General features: G+C 46.9%; 2 protein-coding genes across 2 annotated transcripts in view; both read right to left on the bottom strand.

Moving 5' to 3' along the window:
• RNF130 (ring finger protein 130) overlaps positions 1-9,862 on the bottom strand; it is a 43,179-nt gene extending 33,317 nt beyond the window's left edge. Inside the window, exon 1 of the mRNA XM_075057016.1 lies at positions 8,843-9,862. Coding sequence (XP_074913117.1) covers positions 8,843-9,104 — 262 coding nt within the window. The 5' untranslated portion in view covers positions 9,105-9,862. The remainder of the gene's footprint in view (positions 1-8,842) is intronic.
• Positions 9,863-12,803: 2,941 nt separating this feature from the next.
• The window catches only part of FLT4 (fms related receptor tyrosine kinase 4), a 59,950-nt gene continuing 51,516 nt past the window's right edge, over positions 12,804-21,237 (bottom strand). Inside the window, exons 26-30 of the mRNA XM_075056551.1 lie at positions 21,023-21,128; positions 19,938-20,077; positions 19,134-19,254; positions 18,269-18,354; positions 12,804-16,890 (exon numbers count right to left, since the gene is read on the bottom strand). Coding sequence (XP_074912652.1) covers positions 16,671-16,890; positions 18,269-18,354; positions 19,134-19,254; positions 19,938-20,077; positions 21,023-21,128 — 673 coding nt within the window. The 3' untranslated portion in view covers positions 12,804-16,670. The remainder of the gene's footprint in view (positions 16,891-18,268; positions 18,355-19,133; positions 19,255-19,937; positions 20,078-21,022; positions 21,129-21,237) is intronic.

The following is a 21,237-nucleotide window of genomic DNA, read 5'->3' on the forward strand; positions in this document are numbered from 1 at the left end:
TGATCTTGTAAAACCCCAGCAGCCAACATCAGCTTTTTATGTATGCAAATTTTGTCTACAAGGAAGTGCATTCAAATTCACAGAGAAACAAACGGTTTTGCAAACATGATGCACTCAAGTTGACAGCTAAACAGGTATTAATGGTATAAAGGAAGAGTAACAGAAATGGCAAATGCCAGATGTCTGAATTCAACAGTATGCAAATCTCTTTTGTCCTTTCTGATGCTGTAATGTATCCTGAACAGCCCAAACCCACACAGAGCTATGTACAAAAGGCACAAAATGCAACACAGAAGATAACTTCACAGTACAGCAACTGAAACTGATGAAAGACATTTCTGTTTACACAACTGGAAACAGGCAGTTTAGTCTGATACACTGGTAATATCATTAAAGGACTTTAGAAATTTAGAGCTAAATGTATCTCATAATACAAATATATTTACCCTTTCAAATGCCAAGAATGTAAGAATCTTTGGCTACTAAAAATGGTTGGGATAAACAGTGATTTTTCAAGACATAAACAAACAATTTACTTGCATAATAACTCTGAAAACATTACAGTTTATAAGAGCAATTCAAATGAAGTGTCCCATAATTTTCTCCTTTTAAAAGAAGCGAGTTCTTCAGCACAGACCATGAGATTTCAGCAAGAGATCTAGCACGAAAAATATCCAGTTTAACATATTAGCTAGAAACAAAACAAAAGATCTTTTTAAGCACTCTCAGCTTAACAAAGCTCAGGTTAAAACCTATAACAAAGGAGATTCAAACAGCTAAAGGGTCTTTTCTGAAAGAAGAAAAAATCTTTTGCTTGCCAAAGAAAACTAGTGCAGACGAATCTATATTGTGGCAGTCATACAGGAAGTCGTTGCATCTCTTAATTTGGACAAGAAGTGCCTCTCCCTGTTCCCCTGGAAGGAGGGTGGGGAGCCAGATAGAAGCACATCCTTTTCACAATTGTTTTTCAAGGCTATATTAGACATTTCAGACATGAAGGGCTATTGGCTGTATTTTTGTATTTATGCTTTTGTTCTATACAGGGATCAGGGAAAATCTGAAATATAGATGCCTGAAGCCAAATTTTATAGTGTATTTTCATCCATTTCCCTGACATTATTACTCAAATCCCTTTGGAAATTGCTAGCTAGCACTGATGCACACACATTGTTTTGGAGCACTGGTGAGGGCCATCATGAACAGCAATGATCATAGGAGTGCACTTCCATACCAACGGCACTTTTGTAGCTTGTCTTTATAGTCTTAAATTTAAGAGAACAGTACATTTTTTTTTAAAGGAATTATAGTCCTTTTTGAAAATGTGACAGAACCGTAACATGGCACATGTGCAACCAACCCTGATGTCCTCTGTTAAGACAAAAGCAGTTCAATGCATACTTCCCCCTTCTTCAGAACATTTCCACTTAAAAATGCGGGTGGCGGAAAGCACCAGCAGACTGTGATAGTAAGCTTCTCAAGCCTTGAAAGCTAAAAACCCCATCCTTCCCCAGTGAAATCAGATTAAAAAAATCTCAGATGTGATACATCCTTTGGAAAATACCATTCAAGAAACAGCCACAATTCCACAGAACCTCCTCAAACTACCAAAAATAACTCTGAAGGTAGACACTATGGCCAACATAAGTTTACTTAAGATATATGGGATGAAGAGCAGTAAACCTATGGATTACGTACAGTTTGCTTCACTACAATCATGCTCAAAACTAAAATACCAAGTGAAAACAAAAATGTCCACAAATAGGGCCACTGGCTATTAGAATGAAAAAATCATAAAAGCAATAAAAGGCAAAAGGCAGCTTATAAAGGGAGGCAGCATTCTCAAAAGTCTGTCACATAGTTCAGTTTTACAAAAATTTATGTAGGCACCTTTAAGCTAAAAATTTCAAGCCATACAAATATAAAAACTGACAGAGAAAGCAGTAAGAGAGAACAGAAATCGCATCTGTGGGAAACGTAGTACAAAATTTTCTACATGGTCAAGATCAAAGTCTCTTTCAGCTGTGGACAGAGCTATGAAATGTTACTGGATAGAGCAACAGGATTAGGAAACAAGATATTAAGAGATAAAAGCTTTCCAGATACAGACCAACAAACACCACTCAAATGCATACAGCATGTTATTCCTGACTAGGTAGTTTCAGTATGTCCCGATGAAAAATTAACAGCTGACAATATTCTTTTAGTACTATTTAAATAATACAAAAACATTACGGAAAATCTGGTTGCTTTAGATAAACCTGAACTGAGTAACTTGAGTCACTTGAGATTTAATAAAAAGTTACAACCCACATTTCTTTATATTAGCATCTTATTACACCATACAAACGTTAAGTAATCTTTTCACTTTTAACTGAAGAAAGTTCAGGAACAGTAGTGGAAAGTCTGACTTTTTCTGCTCGTCTTTTCAGTAGACTTAATACACTCTGAAAAGAGTGAAAGTCTTATAATCACAGTCACCCTTCTAGCACAGCGAGCTGGCTAAAATAAAACATCTGCTACACACCTAACATCTCAGGCACATCAGTTGGCTTTGTAAGGGACATAGATAAAGAACAGTGTCAGCAAAAGTCATCATCGATAGCTATCCATTATCATGCCATCTATGGTCTGTTGTCCAAAGTCCAATTAGGACCTAAAAGACTAGGGCTTGCAAGTATTACCTGGATGATGTCCACGCCAGAATGAAAAGCAACTTCACATTAAATTAAAGTTATTCTAAAACAAATCACTTGCACATAAAAAGATATGATCAGAAGTCACTCATGTAATTTCAGAAGATAAGCATAGAGAAAGCCACCTAACTATGTTTCCCTATAGGTGTGCTACTCTTCTGGCTTATTTGAAATATAAGTTATTTACTCTGCCTTTCCTTTCTCCATGTCTACCTATGTACCATGAATGTGTTGGCAAAAAACCAATTTTCTGTTAGAAGTGGCAGCCTGCTGGGTTAAAGAGCTATGTACAATGTTGTTGTAAATATATCCCTTCCTACTGTAAGCCCCAACACCAAAGAGTCTCTTAACAGAGGAATCAGCTGCGATTTCAGCATATACCGTTAGGCTGCATCTTTGTTCTTGACTTTTGGAAAGCTTCAGTTTCCTCCTGCAGAACACACAGGAGTGCTCAACTTGCATATAACTGTTTCTCTTTAAGCATTGTTTTTAAATTCAAGAGCGCTTCCTGCTAAAGGACTAATGTTTGTGACAGCATTTTAAGGATTCATGTGAAAGTAAGTTAATAATGCAATAGATTCAACCAGGCTTATTCAACTACTGAAGTAGTATTGGCAAGCTTACATTAGAATAGCAACAGTACTTTCGTCCTCATCTTTTCCAACTGCTTGGCCAGGTCCTTTAGCCTTCCCCCTATAAGAGGGACAGCCATTTTGTGGTAGCAAAAATGAAATTAATAGGTTAGCTGTCAGAGGCTTTGTCAGAAGTAAGCATGCACCTGCCTGAATGCGGACTGTCTCCTACTTCTGAACCGTGACTGGATTTGCTTTCTCTCATACACGGTGCATTTATGTTGCTCTTCCATTACTTAGAATGTAGCTGTGACGTCCCACTTCAGCCAAGGTTGCTGCATTGACTGTTATCAGACTTTGTCCCCTTTTCACAGAAAAGGGCCAGTGCCATGATCCCACACCCTGGGCATTAACTATTTTATTCCATGGGTTTTTTTCTTTTTTTAAAAAAAAAAAAGGTCAGATACCTTGATATTGATTGCATCTTAGCTAATACTCTACTCTCTGAAGCCAGCAACAGTTGCCAGAGCTGGTGTGTCTCAGCTATACATACAGAAATAATTTTAAAGTCTGACCTTCAATCACTGTATTACAACAGGTGGAGAGACACCACCAATATTTTGAGGGGCAGCAGATCAAGGGACTCGTTGGGAAAGAAAACAGCACAGGGGCAGATGCAGTGCCATGCAGCCTGTGCCCCAAAGCACTCCCTCCCTCCAGCAGGCACTGCCCAGGCAGGTGCTACGTAGCACACCTGACTGGCAAAACAGACAGCCTTGTGCAACACATTAATTATAATCCTGTGATAAAATTTCCAGAAAAGGAATTCAGCTGGCAAATTTACAGAAGTTACACAGCAGCACTGATTGATTCCTATTCCAACAAAGGGTACTAGTTATTTGCTGTCCCATTAGGGTTTAATATGTGTAGTATGTATCTTTTCTTTCAATGCATTACTACTTGTGTTATTATCAATATAGTCCTTATTCAAGCCACTTATAATTTCCACTTTTTAAAAGTTATGTCAATGAGTTATGTACAGCAATATTTTATTTTCAAGATCTATTTTAGGTAATTGCTTTGACTAAAGCTGGCTTTAACACTAAAAGAAACTCTTTGAACAAGAGGTAATCTTGTTTCAGGGACTAAGTTAAACAAAAGAAAATCACTGAAGCTTGTAAGAGTCCTGTAATAGTTCAGATTTAATCTTGTTAGCTCAGTAAGTATACCACAATTTTGGCTATAAACTCCAATATATAACCTCCACTTTTGTTATCAATTAGTAATTACTAATTAGGCTGGATACTGAGACCAATGGTAAAAGACAGATGCATGGCACAAGATTTTTCTTCCACTACTCTACTGACATATTTGCTTGTTTCATTTTCCTACAGCTTATTGTTTTGGATTCTGGGCCAGAAAGGAACACAAAATTCTGTCTGAATGTTACCTAAACCTCCACAGTTACCAGGAAACTGGCATTTTAAACCTTCTGCAGCTAAAACTTGTTCACACAACATGTTTATGAAGTGTCAGATGCTACAAAATGATATACTTACAGTACCATGCCAAGATACACCTCCATTCCTAACGCTGTGCCAATATTATTTCTTCCCCACTTCCACCTTTTTCAAACATACATTTTTCCTCAAATTCTCAGCCTCCTTGCCCAGCCACAACCCTACTACCCCTTCAGCAGGGATCTCCCCTTTCAATGAGCTCTTTCTCCAATGCAGCTTTCATACAACCATCACCTCCCCACACGCCCTTTAGACTCCAGTCCCTTTCCACCCCCTCATTCCTGGCCTATTGGCTCAGCGAGTCCTAACGTTTGGCTTTGAGTCCGCTGCTATTTAACTTCCTATCAGTCCCATCTTCAGTCCTAATCACCCTGCCTGCATCCCTGCTACCCAAGCCGCGCAAAACGTCGCCTCCCGGCAAGGTCCGACCATCTGCGAGGGGACTTTGAGAGGATGCGGGACTCTACTCCTCCTCTGTATCCAAACCCAGAAAGACATGCAATAACCCAGATTCAACAGTTACAGAAGAGTCCTGTTCACCGTGGAGAACACTTCCGAGGGAACTAAGCCAAAGTTTCTACCAAGAACTGTTAAAGTGAGTTTTTTGATGGCTTCTGGTTTGGTTTGTCATAGCAAGAAGAGTATGCCTGACATCTAAAGGTCAGCACCACAACTGGTGTCAGGCACCTAATACCAAAGATGCTTAAGAGCAGAGGTCACTAGAGTGGCACAGGGCTGAACGCTTACACAGTGCGTGTACAGACATTGCCACAAGTACCTAGGCAGCTACGGTGAGAAGTTTGCGCTGAAATGCATGGTTCCAGAAAGTCACAAATAACTGAGGACAGGACTGAATGAGAAATGCTCAGTAACGTCACCAAAGAGATGATATAAACCTGAACTAAACTATCAGAAAAGCTGCATCAGGCTGTGAAGACGCATTTTGCTATTACCCTTCCATGCAGAACGAGAGGAGCATTTTCTGATAATCTTCATATCCAGAACCTATTTAAAAAGCTCTTCTAATAGGAAATTATTTAAGTCATGACAAAAGACTAACAAGTTAAAGGCAGTAAGAAAAGGAACTAGAAGTGGAAGAATGGAAGAGAGATTAATAGAGAAACTCTGCAGCTATGGTGCATTTAATGCACTTGGAGAGATGCGTACACAGCTGCTGTATTTACACCCAGTGGCAACTGTGACCGACAGCTTGCTGGAGCTACACTTTCACAAGTCACATTCACAAGCGGTCATGTGAATTACTGCCATATCACTTGCAGGGGAACATCGCTTTTGAAGGCCAGTATCAATTTCATACAGAGGTCTATAAAAAGAAAAGGGAGTTTTAATACATGTATTAACATGACAAGGTTGAATTTGATTAAAGGAATTCTGCTAAAGAAACAGGAGAAGCGACTGAAATATCATTCTGCACTGAGATTTAAAGGATGTGTAATGACATGGACTGGCAACTTCAAAAATAGTATATAAAATATTGGGCATAATCAAGAACACGTTAACAAAAAACCACTGCAGAGCACACCGCTTAAAATCACAGGCTGTGCTATTACAAATGGTGTACGTTCAGCAGCAGATCATTGGCCCCAAATCTTGAATTAGTAAATTCATTTATTTACCTGCAGGCAATGAATCCTTTCTTAACACAGCATGCAAAAATGTGACATTAAGGACATTTCAGCTCTAAAACATGGATGCCCCAGTCTACACCATCAAGGTGCTAACAGATGGTCCACGTCTGTGGAAATTTCAAGGGATAGCCCATAAATGGGTGAATGCTTGACATCAAAGCACTTTCAAAGTCAAGGTATCTTCAGATATAGTTGTTAAAAGTTGTAGAGTCGTTTCTTCTTAGGATACATGAGAATTGGGGTAGAGCATTTACTGCTCTAACAGCAGAGGCTGGTGCTAGCTACTCGTATTAAGAGCTATCAGAAAAAAACATTTTGCAAACAAGTTCTACAGCAATATTAGCAGGCTGATAAAAAGGCATTAGAGCAATTACTTTCAGCATGACAGCATTGTCTTATCAGAGCTAGATAGAAAAAAGCAGAATACAAACATAAGACCCTTAAGCATTCAAGAACATCTTAACTAAAAGCATAAGATATTCCAGTCTCTCCTACTACATGAAATATTTTCAAGCCAGATGAAGTGCGCCTCGGCAAAATTCAAATAAAATGCGTACTATATAACAACCTACACAGAACAATTCAGAAGAACTTTCAAGGAAGACAACTGCTGCAGTCTTTGCTTTAACAGTCTTCTGTTGACAAACAGAAGAACAAAACTGAATCTCCCCAACAACTGATGGCAAAGCTTTAGTGACTGCAGCATGTCAAAACTGCAGAAATTGAGGTCTGCACTTTCATGATTCCTGCTGTGCTTCCTCACAGAAGTTATTCATCATAATACTTAGCAGTAAGGTATAAAAATGCTGCTTATGGACTGCTCAATTTTATTTAGCTCTTCTCTCATTACTAGCTTCCAGTGAAAATGCTGTCAGCCTTCCTCAATGTTTTCATCACACTTTAGTGAAGACCATATCAGAAGAAAGCAGAAAAAGTTACAGAAGCAGGTTAAAAAGTAACTAATATCAAAAGTTTTTACTGACAAATAATGTAGCTATTAAAAAATAAAATCAAGCATTTTGATACCTTGGATATATTAAAGGACAGCAGTTTTAAAAACCCTAAAAATACTACTTGCAACAACAGTGTTTATGTAACTAACACTTTCAGGACAGCCTCCCAATTTCATATGGCAGTTGGGGTGTCTGTGTTTAAGTGAGGAATACGAGGAAGCAGAAGAAAGACTGAGCATATTTGATGATAGCTGACTGCGAGAGCATGGTGAAGGTTGGATTTGAAGTACAAATGAAAATCATTTTACAGTAGACTTGCTCAATGATTTCTGCTTCCTCACCCTTCCACCCCAAAATATGCTGAATTAATATAATCTAGTTAACACTTTGTAAAGCTAATGAAGCTGAGCTTCAATGAAACTGGCAAGCATCTGCTGATGCAGTCTGCTTCATACATACTAGAAGCTTATAGCAGGCTGCCTAGTAGGATGCATTTTGTTCTGAAGAAGCATCAAAGTATTTTCCTGATCTTAAGATTTGGTAAATTCTCAAAAGCTTTTAATAATACAGTAGTTCTGCCTTATCAATTCTTTTAAAAAAGAGTCTAGTCTTAACTGACTACATTATTTCACTTAATGCATTATTCAGAGGTTTAGTGTCCAGGAGACAGGTTGGGACCACTGCGATCCATCAAGTGATCCATTTCTTAAAGATGGCAGTTTACATAATGTCAAGAAGGGTTTTCAAAATAAGATACCCCTAAAACCACATCACTATGACTGAAGCAGTTGATTTCGTTTCGGGCAGAAATCAAGACAATACTCTCACTTGTTTAAATTAGTGTTCTCTATAAAACCCAACATTTGTCAAAAAACAATCGATGGACAACAGCTTCGCTTAATAAAAAGAAAACTTATTTGAAGGCACTACACAGCAGTACCGCAAACAAGTGCCTTTTGGACTGGCCATGAGAGTAATAGCTTGACAGCTTCAGTCCTTCCATGTCTCGATGGACAGCTTAAACAGCATTTTTAAGAAACGTACACTGAACAACCATGACTTCGTGCAGCTCCAAAAGCCATCCAGATGCATATCTATCACGGTGAGATAGCTATGCAGCTGTTCCGAGATTCACGGCAACGCTGACACCGAATCCTGTTAACTATTGCTACCGACTCTCTGGAATTAGTTTAGAAATAACGCTTTCATCGCTCAATAGGACTAGCCTGCTGGCATCCATGCTGGGAAACACACCATGCTTCGCAGAGCCCTTATTAAAGCCTGCGCTCTCAGATCATGGATTTTCTTTTTCTTTTTTTTTTTAATTTTCCTGCGGGCAAGTTCTTCCTCCTCGTTTGTCAGAGCTCTCTAGGAAAGTCTGCAAAGCTCAGACAAAGGCCTTGCGGAGGAGGCACCCGACAGCAAGCGACCGACGGCTGCGAAAGGAAGCGTTACCTCCGTTGATGGGGACGGGAGCCACCAGCAGGCCCTTCACCTCCACCTTGGGGGAATCCTGCCCGTAGCGGCCGCGGTCGATCCTCAGCAGCGTGGGGCCGCCCCGCTCGGGGCTCAGCACCGTCACGTTGATGAGGGCGGTGTAGTACGCCTGGCTGGCGTTGTCGGCGCCGGCCGGCCGGACCCAGCAGTGCCAGAGCAGCAGGAGGAGCAGGACGGAGGAGCCGCCGTTCCGGTGCTGGCGAGCCCACCGCCAGCTCATCTTCGACTCCGGGCGAACCGACGGCCGTCACCGGTTGCCTCCGCCGCTTCCCCCGCGGCAGCGCCGAGCCCCACACGCCCGGGTGTGTTTTATCCCATCTGACAGCCCAGGAGCGGAGAAAGACCGAAAGCAGGCGGAGGGGGGGGAGGAGAGCACGGGCTCATGCCATGGGAGGAGCCAGCGGAGTCATGGCAGGTCCCGGCCGAGTCCGATCCGTCGAAAGCGGCCCCCCGGGGTGGGGGGGGGGGGAGAGGCTGCTCGGGGCGACCCCCTCTCCGCCGGCCCCTCAGGGCGCCGCGCTCATGCCGGCCGCCCGCCCGCCGCCGCGGGGGAGCCCCGGCCGCCCACCTGCCTCTTGCCCGTGCCGGGCGAGCGGAGGGGAGGAGGCGGGGGCGGCGCCGCGGCCCCCTCCCCGCACAAGCCCCGCGACGGCCCCGAGGAAAGCCGCCGGGAGGAGCCGCCGCCGCCTCAGTCGCGCTCACACACGGCCGCGGGGCTCGCCTCAGGCTGGGCTCGGCTCGGCGCGCCGCACCGCCTCGCTTCGCCTCGGGGCTCGGCGCCGCCTTAGTGCGGCGGGCGGCGCATCCCGCTGCCCGAGCCGGCAGCCGCAGCGGGTGGCCGCCGCTCCAGGCTAGGCTAGGCTCGGCTCGGTTCGGTTCGGCTTGTCCCGTCCCGGGGGCGGCCGGGCCCCCCGCGCCTTCCCGCAGCCGCGCCGCTCTCAAGCCGCCGGCTCCGCGCCCGGCGCCTCGACTGCAACCCGGCGCTCCTCACACTGCGCAGGCGCGTCACGCCCCGCCCAGCGCCACGAGGGCGAGAGGCGGGGCTAGGTGCGAAAGCCACGCCCGCGAGGGGGCGGGGTTACCGAGATGGGGCGGGGTTATGTGTAATGACGTCACCGGGGCGTGGCAGCGTGGAGGAGGGTGGCCATGGCGGTGGTGGGAGCTCGGGCGCGGGGGAGGATGTGCCCGGGCCTGGCCGCTCCTGGTGCCTCAGCGACGTCTGTAAGGAACGCTTGGCTCTAGCGACCCGCGGCTCTTCAAGGAATTAGATGTAGGGACACATACGGGCTCCCGTGGCTCCTCGGTGTCTTTAATTTCCAGATCGGGAGCGCTGGCCATCAAAAAGATAGGAGAGGTGGTTTAAAAGGGTCTCTGAAATGGGGGGAGAAAGGGCTGTATGTGTGAAAAAGAGGTGGAGCGTGTTCAGTCTGTCCAGTTAACGCTGAAAGGGCTGTTGGGGCAGGAACACAGCCTCTGTGTCAGGATGTGGTCACTCTACCCAATTCAGAGCTACTCACTTCTGGTGTACTAGAATGGGAAATCTTACAAACACTCAAATGTTTAAATAAACATTAATCCCATGAAATACTGTAAAACAGGACTTGATGAGTTACTCTGTCTTTAACTATCATCATAGTTTAAGGATTTAAGCCTGTTCAGAGATGTAACAAAATAACGTAATGGCCGCCTTGGACTTTGAAAGGCAAACTATCTGCAAATTATTTGTGGCAAAGAAAACAAGTACTGCAGGGCTGTGAGTTAGGATATTTTCTAGATTTCTGAACAAATAGCTGTGCTGCTGTTCTTTTCAGATACGGTCTCCTTGGTGACTTCCCCAGCTGCTCGGGAGGGCCCTGCGATAAGTCTGGTGTTTAACCTAAGTATCTTATTAAACTGTTCTCTCTTGGAAGGTTTTGTAATTTATCCATTTGCGATGCACCTGGTCACGTGTGTGTGTAAGATAACACCATCAAAGCATAGTCTGTTTATTTCGTTGAGATGCAACTGGTGGTTGTAATCCTGCCCTTGGAGACACCCGTGCCATTCCCAAGGAAAGCAGCAGGCTTGCAAACCTGCATCTCGGAGCAGAGTGGACCTATGGGCTCTGCTAAAGGCATGTAGTGTCTGGCTCTGTAAAATCCTCTGAGAAGCTGTTTATGAAAAGCTCTGTAGAAATGTCAGTACAATCCAGGAAATGCTTCTGAAACGGCAGCTGAATGTTCTGCCTCCACGTTTTTTAGATTAAATTTTGCTCTTCTTGGTTAATACTGGGTGAGGAACCAGATGCTATTAATGGCCCCTCCACATTTCACCCAAACTTTCACCCCAGCCAGAGTGTGAGAGTTGTGGTAAACACACTGATAATGCACCGTGCACAACATGTTTTGGAGCCGTCGTTCTTGCAGTGCAGACAGTAGTTTGATTTTTCAGCAGTAAGAGCTCTGCATCATTTCAGTGCAAAGAGATGTGCTTTATTGCTGAAATGTCCTCAGAAGAGGCCAGGGAGTCCTAGGAACCTGAAGGATTCCTTGCTATTACTGCATTGACCTTCAGAGAAGGATCTCAAAGCACTTTTGAAAAGCAGTGAGAAAACATTCACTGGCCACATTAGAAACAAAAAAAAGCCAAAGGGCCCACCCAGTGACTTCCCAGTTCCCTTTTCTAACCACAACAAAAAGCTGCTTTTCATTTTGCCCTGTCCAGTTTCCTCTGGGCTGTGTTTCTGCCGGCGATAGGTGGTCTGCCATGCTCGACTCCCTGTGTGAGGGCTGTCCGCTTGATCCCATCCCTCCTCACGGAACAAGATCCCGGAGGTTGCCCTGTGCCACACGCGGGGCCACGAGCCCTCGGCCGCTCGTCTCCTACGGACAGGCTGGGAGGCAGGAGAGGAGCGGCTGAGGGCTCGTGGCCCCAGGACAGGAACCCCAGGAGAGGAGCAGCCGAGCGCTGCGCCAGGATGCACAAAAATGGGGTATTTCATGATCAGAGCAGCTTTGATCTCTTCGTCCCCCAGATGGACAGGTCCCTGGATGGGGAGAGGAGAGTTAAAATGTCCCTTTGGCCACTTTCATTGGTGGTGGAGCTGGATGAAGGTGGTGGAGAAGCCGGAGCTGAGAGGACATCACGACGTCTCCCCACCCGGCATAGGGCAGCCATGCCTCTGGCAGTGGCCGCTCCTCAGGGGGCCTTTTTTTTGGCAGGCAAATGGCACTGAGGTCTTTGCAGGTCACCACAGGGGCGAGGATGGAGCCGTACCTCAGGCTTCACCCCACCTCCTGGTGATTTTTGGGGGGAAACGGTCATAAATCCATTTCCAGCGCTCCCCGGGCGCGCAACACTTCCTTCAGCCCAGATCCCGCCCGTGACTCCCGCCCGCCCTTCGCTTTCCTGTCAGGCTTTACGTTGCCAAAGGCCCGCGGCGCCACCCGCCGCCATCTTCCCGCCCGGCCTCTGCCCCGGGACCCGCGGCCGCCGTCAGGATGATGGCGCCACCTGCGGGGCGCTGCCGCCGCGCCTCCCTCCGCCCGCTGAGGGGCTCGCCTCGGCGCCTGGGGACGGGGGCTCCGGGCGCTGAGGAGAAGGCGGGTGTCCGGGAGGGACGGGTGGTGTCCGCCGCCGTCGGTCCCTCCCGGCGCTGTGTGGTGAAGGAGGGCAGGAGGGGCCGGGGGGGGTCCCAGACTCCGGGGACGAGGCGGCGAGGAAGCGTGGCGGGTCTGTGGGAGATGGCAGCGGGGATGGTGGGGTCGGCGGCTCCTGTCAGCAAGCTTAACCAAAGCATATCCGCCTTCGCCATGAGAAAAGACCGAGTTTCATCCTGGATGGAAATGCCACAAAGGCCAGCTGTTTCCTAGAGGATGCGGGGAAATGCAAAGCGACACAAAAGTAAAAATAATAAAACCGAAATGTGCTAATTGCTTAGGCCAGGGTCGGGCTGCCCGGTGCTGCGTGGGGAGCCGGGAGCGCTGCAGCGGTGGCCTCCAGGAAGCAAAGAGCCGCTGCCAGTTATGACTTTATTCGTTTTCACATTTAGATATTACAACAAAACTCTTAATGACAAAGGATAACAAGTACTATAGGAGGAGAGGAAAGAAAGCAGTGTTCTAACTGGTTTGATACATAACCGTGAACTTCCAGAGACAAGACTCAACGTGAGTTATAAACACTCACATACGCTGACTGGTAGGAAAACTTCTCACATGCAAACACCCACACACGCACCCACAAAACACACGCTCACACACACAGACCACACTTCTGTACTCGCACATAACCCATGTTGTAACCTACTTGCTTCAAAGGCAGCCCACTGAAACATTGAATGCTGCTGTAGCAACAACAGGTACCAGGCTAAAATATTGCAATATAAATGAAGTGTTACTTGATACACAGGTTTTTCTTCAAAGACATACATGTATTTGCAAGTAGGGGACCCAACGCTCTGTTTTCGTGAGGGAGGAATGTCCTCTCAACACCAACACTTTGTAAGGAAAAATGAGACTGCGCGTAGACTGGGAACAGTCATTTTAAAGGAGGAGGATGATAAATAGCTTAGCTTCAATGTTGAGTTCCAGTAAAAAGCCCAAACAAAACAGAGTGCATGGTGAACGTAGCAGGCACAATCATTGAACCCTGGCTTTTAAAAGTTGAAATACTCCTTTGTTGCTGTGGAAAGACAGACAACACTGTTGCCTCACATCTTTAAACCAAAACAGACCAGCTTCATTTCATGCTCACACTTATCTGGAGACTGTAAAGAAAAAAATGCCAGAAATAACGCAAGAGTGTGGGCAATGGTATCAGGTTTGTACACTCTAATTTTAGTACACCTTTAAGACAGCAAAAGTACGATTGTCTCAACAGCACTTCAATATCCCACACTACAATTGTTCTTCAGCAGCAGGAGTGTCTGAAGAGGAGCCAGCATTTGCTCGTATCATGGCTGCATTGTTCATGCAACGCTGTTGATGCAGATACAATAGGATCTGATTCCACACCCCCCCCCCCCCATCAAGATGGTGCAAAAGAGAGAAAATAAACTTCTGTGGAGTCGAATGATTGTAATGTTCAAAAACCAGGTGCCACACCAGTGCTTTCCCCAGAGTGAAGCAGGGGATCTTAACAATGGCTCTAATGAAGTAACCCTTCTCCACAAGGATGCTTGTGGGCAATTTACAGCTGAACCTTAGAGACAAAGTGCAGCTGTCCTGGCTGGTTGGGAGTGCTGACAGCCAGCCAGGGCACTCAGATGCCTCTGTCCTCTTTCTGCTGAGGAATCTTGCCCGTGCTTTGAAAGTGTCGGGCTTTGCTAGTACGTTTCTATCCCTCGCATAAGGACAAGGACTTGCAGCTACTTTGGAATTTTGTTTTTCAACTACTATTTTATTTATAGGGCTCTTTCTGGGGCCCTGTCTCAGATGGGGCTGTGTTTCCAGGCAGAGAACTGTTTGTGAAGCACTGGAAACAAGAGAGCCTGGGTCCTTTGGATGCATGTCACCCAGCAAGCAGCCTGAATTTAACTCAGCCGTCTGTCACCTTCCACCCATGTGAATGCTGGTGGAGACCTCCAGCAGCATGGGGCACATGCAGCCTTCCTTCCGTCAAGAAACCACCAGTTCAAAAACCAGGGCAAGATAAGGGCAGGAGAATTTGGTCTGGCCTACACTCCGTTGGCTGTCCTACTTCCTTGGCCTGGCTCTCCAGCATCTCCTGCCAGAGGATTCTTACTGAGTCATAACAATTACTTAAAGATGTTTAAATTCCTGGCAACTTCAGGGGACACCAGTAGAATTCAGGGAATTCATTGTCACATGCAGTTTCCAATTCCACATCCTGAGCCAGTTTGGCTCAAGCTGGTCCGGCTTTGTGCCTCTTTTTGCCATGGAAATCACAGCCATGTCATCCTGCTGACGCGAAAAGGGAGGGGAACATTAAGCGCTCTGCACAGGCTTAGAGAATCTGATTGACAGGCATGCATTTCCCATGTGCTAAATAAATCTCCCCATTACACTTGTGCGGAGAACTATAATTAAGACTTGGGAAAGTCATCTGTAAGGACTCACAGGCTCACGTCAGGAAACGCATAAAACCCTCTGCTGGAAAAGAAACACAGTTTGGGAAAGCAGTACGTCTGACAGGAAACACAATTTAAAGAGTCCAAACCAAACCCTTGGCTCTGTGCACAGAGGTGTGGCCCGCAAGCAGAAACTCCCCGGTGCTAAGATGCCCTGGTGCAAGGAGCTCTGCCAGCCACGGATGGGCATGTGGGAGAAGAGATGATGACAAGCTGTTCAGATGAGCCTCTTCACCCAGGCTCCTCTGGCGGTGACGTAACTGTGCTCTGTGGCTGAGCTCTCGGATTGTGAGCAGGATGGAAAGAAGTAGGTGGGAAGTGGTGAGGCAGCAGCGCAGAAATCTGTAGAGAGGGGCTGCGGAGGTTCCCCAGAGCTCTGAATTCACGTGGTACCTTTTAGAAACAAAAGGCCCAAGTGATACGATGTTTCCTTAGCAAATAAATGTTCCTCAGTCCTCCAGAGATCGGTACACTGTGCTGGCGGCTCTGCAACAGAAACTGGAGAGGAGCCCATCGGGCAGAGAGGAAATGTCATAGTGCAGAACAGTCCATCCAGGAGAACTGGGGCTTGAGCCCTGGCCAGGTGCCGCCCTCCACGTGCTCAGTGATGCCAACACACAAGGGGATGCAACCCAGGGCACCTCATTGCTGGAGCTCTGTTCCTTCCATTGTTTCCAAAACCCTTGCAGCAACTTGAAAATAAACATTTCACTCCCTACCACTTTGATCCTTTTCCTCCCAGCAAACAACCCATTTTCACTCTATGTTTAGAAGCCAGCTGAAATTAACACAGCTTTGCTTTAATTTCTTACTCGAGCAACAAATGATCTCAGCACTGCTCTGGGAGAAGGGGGAGGCAAGTGCAGCAGACCTGTGAGTAACCAGCTCCCAGCACAGATCATATAAAACCCTGGTTTTCACAGGGCCTGCAAAAATAGTTGCTGTTTATCTCACTGGGAGGACTGTAGCCATCAGCTGCTGACCTACTCAGCACTAGCTGTGTTGAGATGGCTAAAGTAATCCTGGTGATAAGGCAGATTGACAGGTTTTCCTCCAGCAGAGATGAGAGAGAAGTGGGTCTTGCTTGCAGAGGAGATGGAGAGGCTGGCACCTACCTGGAATGAAGTGTGCATGAACATTTACAAAGATCCCTAAGGATGTCTCCGTACACCTCTTTTAAATGTCCTGCTCTTGCTCCTAATACCACTAGGGATTTCTTCCCTTTGATTCTGCTCCACAGCTCAGCAGCTGACATCATGAGGAGAGGAGGAGGAAGCAATCCAAGGAAAAACATTCAGACTGCACACCAGGAAGAAACTTGAGACTAAGACAGGTCTATTTATATCTGACCTGAAATAGGCTTTCTGAATGGGAAGCTGATCTGAGTGGAGGCTGGATGCTTGGCAGAAGGTGCTATAGTGCTGAACACAGGCACCCACTCGCCGGCAGAATGCATCTGTCTGAGCCACAGGAAGAAAAGAAACGTGAGGAATCAGCGAGGTGCTCCTTCCAGTCCTGGCACGGGGAAGCTGCAGCTGGAGGCGCAGCATGGGCCATCATGCTGCGGTTCCAAGGACATTAGTGTTCCCCATCCATTTGGGGTAGGTTCCCTGCTGGGGTTGGGCATAGGTTGAAGGAGAAGCTCTGAGTGACCCTGATGACGTGCCTTGAGGGTGAGAGGGTTGCCTCGGCAGGCGCCTCCAGGGCCTGATGCCATTAGTACTGCTCAGAGAAGAAGGAAGTGTGGAGAGTGGGGGGACTGGCCCCCTCTCCAGGCGGGGTGCAGCTGCCATCCTCAGAGTGTTCTGACAGCTCCCCGTATTCACTGTTGTAAAAAGTCTGGCCTCCGACTTGGGACCCATATGATGGCCGACATCTGCCCCGCAGGTCCGACTGTTCCCCTGGCAGCTCTGCAGTTCGGCTGGGCCCTTTACTGCTGTGAGGGAGAGAGACACACAAGATCAAACTGAGCACTCCTGGAAAGCCTCTGTCCTGCTTAGAGAGATCCCAGCTTCAGGAAACACCATCTGCTAATGCACGGGGCAGAGGCAGGGTCAGGAACGGACCTACACCTCCATTTCAAAGCACAACACCAGGCCTTGTTCTAAACCTAAGCACAGCCTGTATGTTTTGTGAAAAATCTGCCCTTAACCCAGTGACAGAGTTATTTCAGCTCTCTAGATACCTTTGGGAAGCCCAGGGAAGGGTTGGGACCCCAATGAGCAGGGAGAGACAAGAGACATTGCCTCTATTGGTCCTAGACCTGGCAGGAGTAACAGAAACTGATACAAACCAACAGCTAGGATGGGGGAAAAGGAAATGAAGGAAGATGACGAAGAAGATGTGGGAGGAAATCGGCAATCCCATCTCAGCACCTGCCAATACCAGGTGACTGGCAAGAAGTCACAAGAGCGAGGGCAGGGACACATTCAAGGAGAGGTTTAAGGGCAGTGTTTTCCAGGAGACGGGACACCCAGTAGCCCATGTTGTAGGAGACAACAGGAACGTGCCTTAAGGAAAAGAGGACAAGGACAAGAAGCAGGAGACAGTCTGATACAACAGCAGAGAGACCACAGGGCTGTGGCTAAGGGAAAAGACAATGACCAGTCTGATTTCATGTTGGGAGGCAGAGGAGGTGAGGAAGAGGCTTGGGACTGGTCTTGTCTACACATGAGCTGACATGGCTCGCTCAACACACTGTCATGGAGACAAGGTCCCAGGCTGCTCCAGCACCAAGCAGAGATGAGCTGGACAGGTTCTTGCCCAGTTTCCAAGCCTGGTGCAAGTACATAACCATCCATAACATCCTCAGCACCGAGAGTGCCAGCTCAACCTGCCAGGCTCAGTACTGGCACTTGGGAAGTCCTAAGGCCTGTACCATCCCTGCAATGCCACATCGGGGCCCTGTACCACATGGGTCAGGGCTGGGAGAGGGAGGTGGCAGCCACATAGTTTCCATCCATCCCACCTGCCACTGCTTGAACAAGCCCTGATATTTCACCAGAAAATGTCAATAAGCATTGAAAGTCTTATTAACACCGTCACTCCACTGTGCCTCATTATCTTAATGGACACATTCTCATTGAATGGGCACAGTTCATATTTTTAAACCCTAGGAAGCAGCAGGCAGGTCTGTTCTTCGTGCATTTTGCCTCTCATTAATGTGTGCATGGACTTATCTGGCTCAGGGCCCACAGCCCTGCTGCTGCTGAGAGCCCCAAGAGGTATACCCTATGAGGAGACACCAAGAGCTGCCTCCTGGTCTCACTGCATTTGGCAGCAGGGAGGTCTGAGTGGCTAGACTTAAGGAGTACCTGAATCCACCTTCTTTTCTGTGTCGGTTTTCTATCCTCTCAAATTCCTCAGATGCCAGAACCATCCCACTGTCTGTCTGATTGTCCTGGAAGGAAGCAACAGGAGTTATCAGTAACATCCCTGTCGACTGATCAGAGTGGGAAGGGAGGAGGAATCATTCAGGAGATGAGATCATGTGTATCTGTGATGGGAAAAAAGGAGTAGGGGCACTTTACCAGCATGCTTTACGGTCTTGCTGGAACTGATTTTCTTAGGTGCTTTCTTAAAAGCAGTACGTACAAAGGGAGGATTTGTGTGTGCAGTTCAGTACCACTTTTTTGGGGAAAAAAAAGAGTGCTTCCTACCTGGAAGATGTATTACCATCAAGTCTGTGAGAGGTGACATTTTCCTCTAAGACTAAGGAGACGACTTAAGTTTTGCCACTATAGAAGTACCAGCCCAGTTTGGAGAGGCCAGGAGGGCTCCTACTGCACACTGCCATGTGGGTCAAGATAGGGGAGGTACAGACAAGCACTCTGGATTTACCTAGTCCTGTCTGGATTTCAGCATGCTTGACCAGGCCATGTTTACAGATTTGAGAAGGGTGAAGAGCAAGCTCTTCACTGAGGTCCTTTATAGTCCTTGCTTGTAGATCTAACCTCCCTATTTCACACTCAGGCAGTACAAGCTGTGCTGTAGAGAAACCCCTATGTGCCAGGTGGAGAAATGAATGTGCATAGGACTGGACGGACTGAACAGGAATGACACAGACAGACTGACATTAGATAGGAGTGATCTTCCTTCCATGATCTTAACAGCAAAGGTGTCAGGAAACAGCTGAACATTTTTTTGCCCCCTGCTCTACCCCATTCAGGTGCTACTCACCGGGTGTGCCTTGTACATTGTATGTGTCATGGGAAACTCTTCAAATGTCTTTATCCTGGATGGACACCTGATCTGATTTCCTCCCGTCAAACAACCAGGGAATGAGACACAGTTGTAGTATCTGCTGACAGAAGCATACTGTATTCAGTAAAAACCAACAGAGTCAATGCCCTGAATAAAAAGAACCTGAACCCAACCTCCTCTTCCTGCAACCAAAGTATGCAGGGAGGCAGATGACCCAAATGGTGGATTTTGGGAGGGGAAAGGGGTCACCTTAGGCCTCTCAAACCCATACTACTTCTGCAGTGGGGAGCACCCAGACTTCCTGATTGCATCAGGCCCTGATTACCTCTGGGCTTTGGATAAGTACAGTAATGTTATCTAGATCCCAGGCATCACACTATCACAGCTCCCAGGAGACAAGAAGCTTAGGCCTAATTGTTTGGGTTAGTTAGGAACAGACAGGATGAAGCTTCTGCACTAGCAGAAGGGCAGAGGCTCAGCTGACACCTTCTTTCCTCATCTACCCGATGGGCCACAATGCCTTTACTGGGACGTGTATCTGGAGGCAGGAGAAGGAATGTCATAGGCTTACACATCAAGGGCTCTTTCTCATCAGCAAAGGAGAATGATTTTGCTTTCATAAGCAAGATGTTACGGCGTAAATGCTTGGATCACACCTGATCACCTGGGATTTTTTCAGCATCTTGCTACAGGGTTCTCCCCATATGTCTCAGGCTCCCTTACAGCTCAGGCTGCTGGCTGCCTACTGGGTGCTCTCTGCCCTTTTCAGAGGGGATTCACCTTGCTGCTAGGCTGTGGCAGCGTATCCTCATGTCAAAGTCCTCTTCATCTGAGTTTTGCTGGGCAGAGGAAGGCACCTGGGAGAAACCATCATCTTCTGAGCTGTGAGAGTCGTTCAGCGGGATGTAATCCTTCCCTTCCTGGTAGGAAGAAGAGTGAGTGGCCTTACAAGAAGGGGAGGGCTTTCCCACAAGAAAGGGCTTTACAAGAAGAAGCTGTCAGAGTTGGGGAGGAAAATTTCTGGTTCATGTCTTTTGTTTCTCTGGGACAAAATATCTGGCTGGAGATTTCTGTGCCCTCTGCGTTAAGCAGCTGTGAATGTTGCAGGTGCAGGTAGGTGTGTGTGAGCAGGAAAACAACCCAGTCCTATGGCACCTACAGTTCTCTAGCCTACATGGGCAGAACAGTGTGCTCTGGGGGCACATCATTGCAGCTTAGTCATGCCTGTGCTGGGATCCAGTGCTCAAAGGTTAAAATTAGGGACGTTGGGATGAGACAGTACTCATATTTAAGCATTTAGCTATCATCTTATGAAATGGAACATCAAGAAAATATTAAAATCAGAGCTGCACACTCATCACAGTTAAAAGTCCTGGTGAGTTACTGCATGGCAGTGATTAGTAATAGTTTCATAGAAATTTGTATATCTGACTGCTGTAATGGAACAGTTGTTTGGTTCACATGGCCCTGACATTTAGATCTAAGCATAGAGTTTCAGAAACTCTGGTGAAGTCCTGGTTTTCATTATGCAGGCATGTGGGAGGCAGGAGTGCCAGAGCCTTGACTCAGCTGAAAAATTTCAAATAATCATCTGGGTATTAGGATGGAAATACTGGAATGACGACTGAGAGGGCACCCACCCTGCAAAGAGTGGAGCTATATTAGGATGCAGCTAGAGGGCTATTGCAGAAATGAGCTCTCCAGTAGCTCTGGGAAACAGACGTCCAGGAAACCCTGTGTTATCCCTTGGCCTATGCAAAGGTATTGCATTGGCCAGGGAGTCAGAGGAGGGCACGGTGAGGGAGCTAGCAGTGTGAAAAGAGAGAGCTGTCTGGAGCTGAGCAGGGACACAGAGAGGTTTTCACCTGCTGGACGTTTTCCTGAAGAAGGTTCCCCAGTATCTCCACCAGGTCGGAGAAAGTTGGTCTCTCCTTGGGATCGCCATGCCAGCAGCTCAGCATTATACGGTAACTGCCAAGAAGAGATGCTGTTTTTATGCCACAGAAACCCCCTCCTACTGCACTCAGCAGCTCCTACCCATGTGGTGCCCACTGGGACAGCATGTACCTGCACCGTGAAG

Source organism: Buteo buteo, chromosome 24, assembly GCF_964188355.1.
Source record: "Buteo buteo chromosome 24, bButBut1.hap1.1, whole genome shotgun sequence".
Lineage (NCBI taxonomy): Eukaryota > Metazoa > Chordata > Aves > Accipitriformes > Accipitridae > Buteo > Buteo buteo.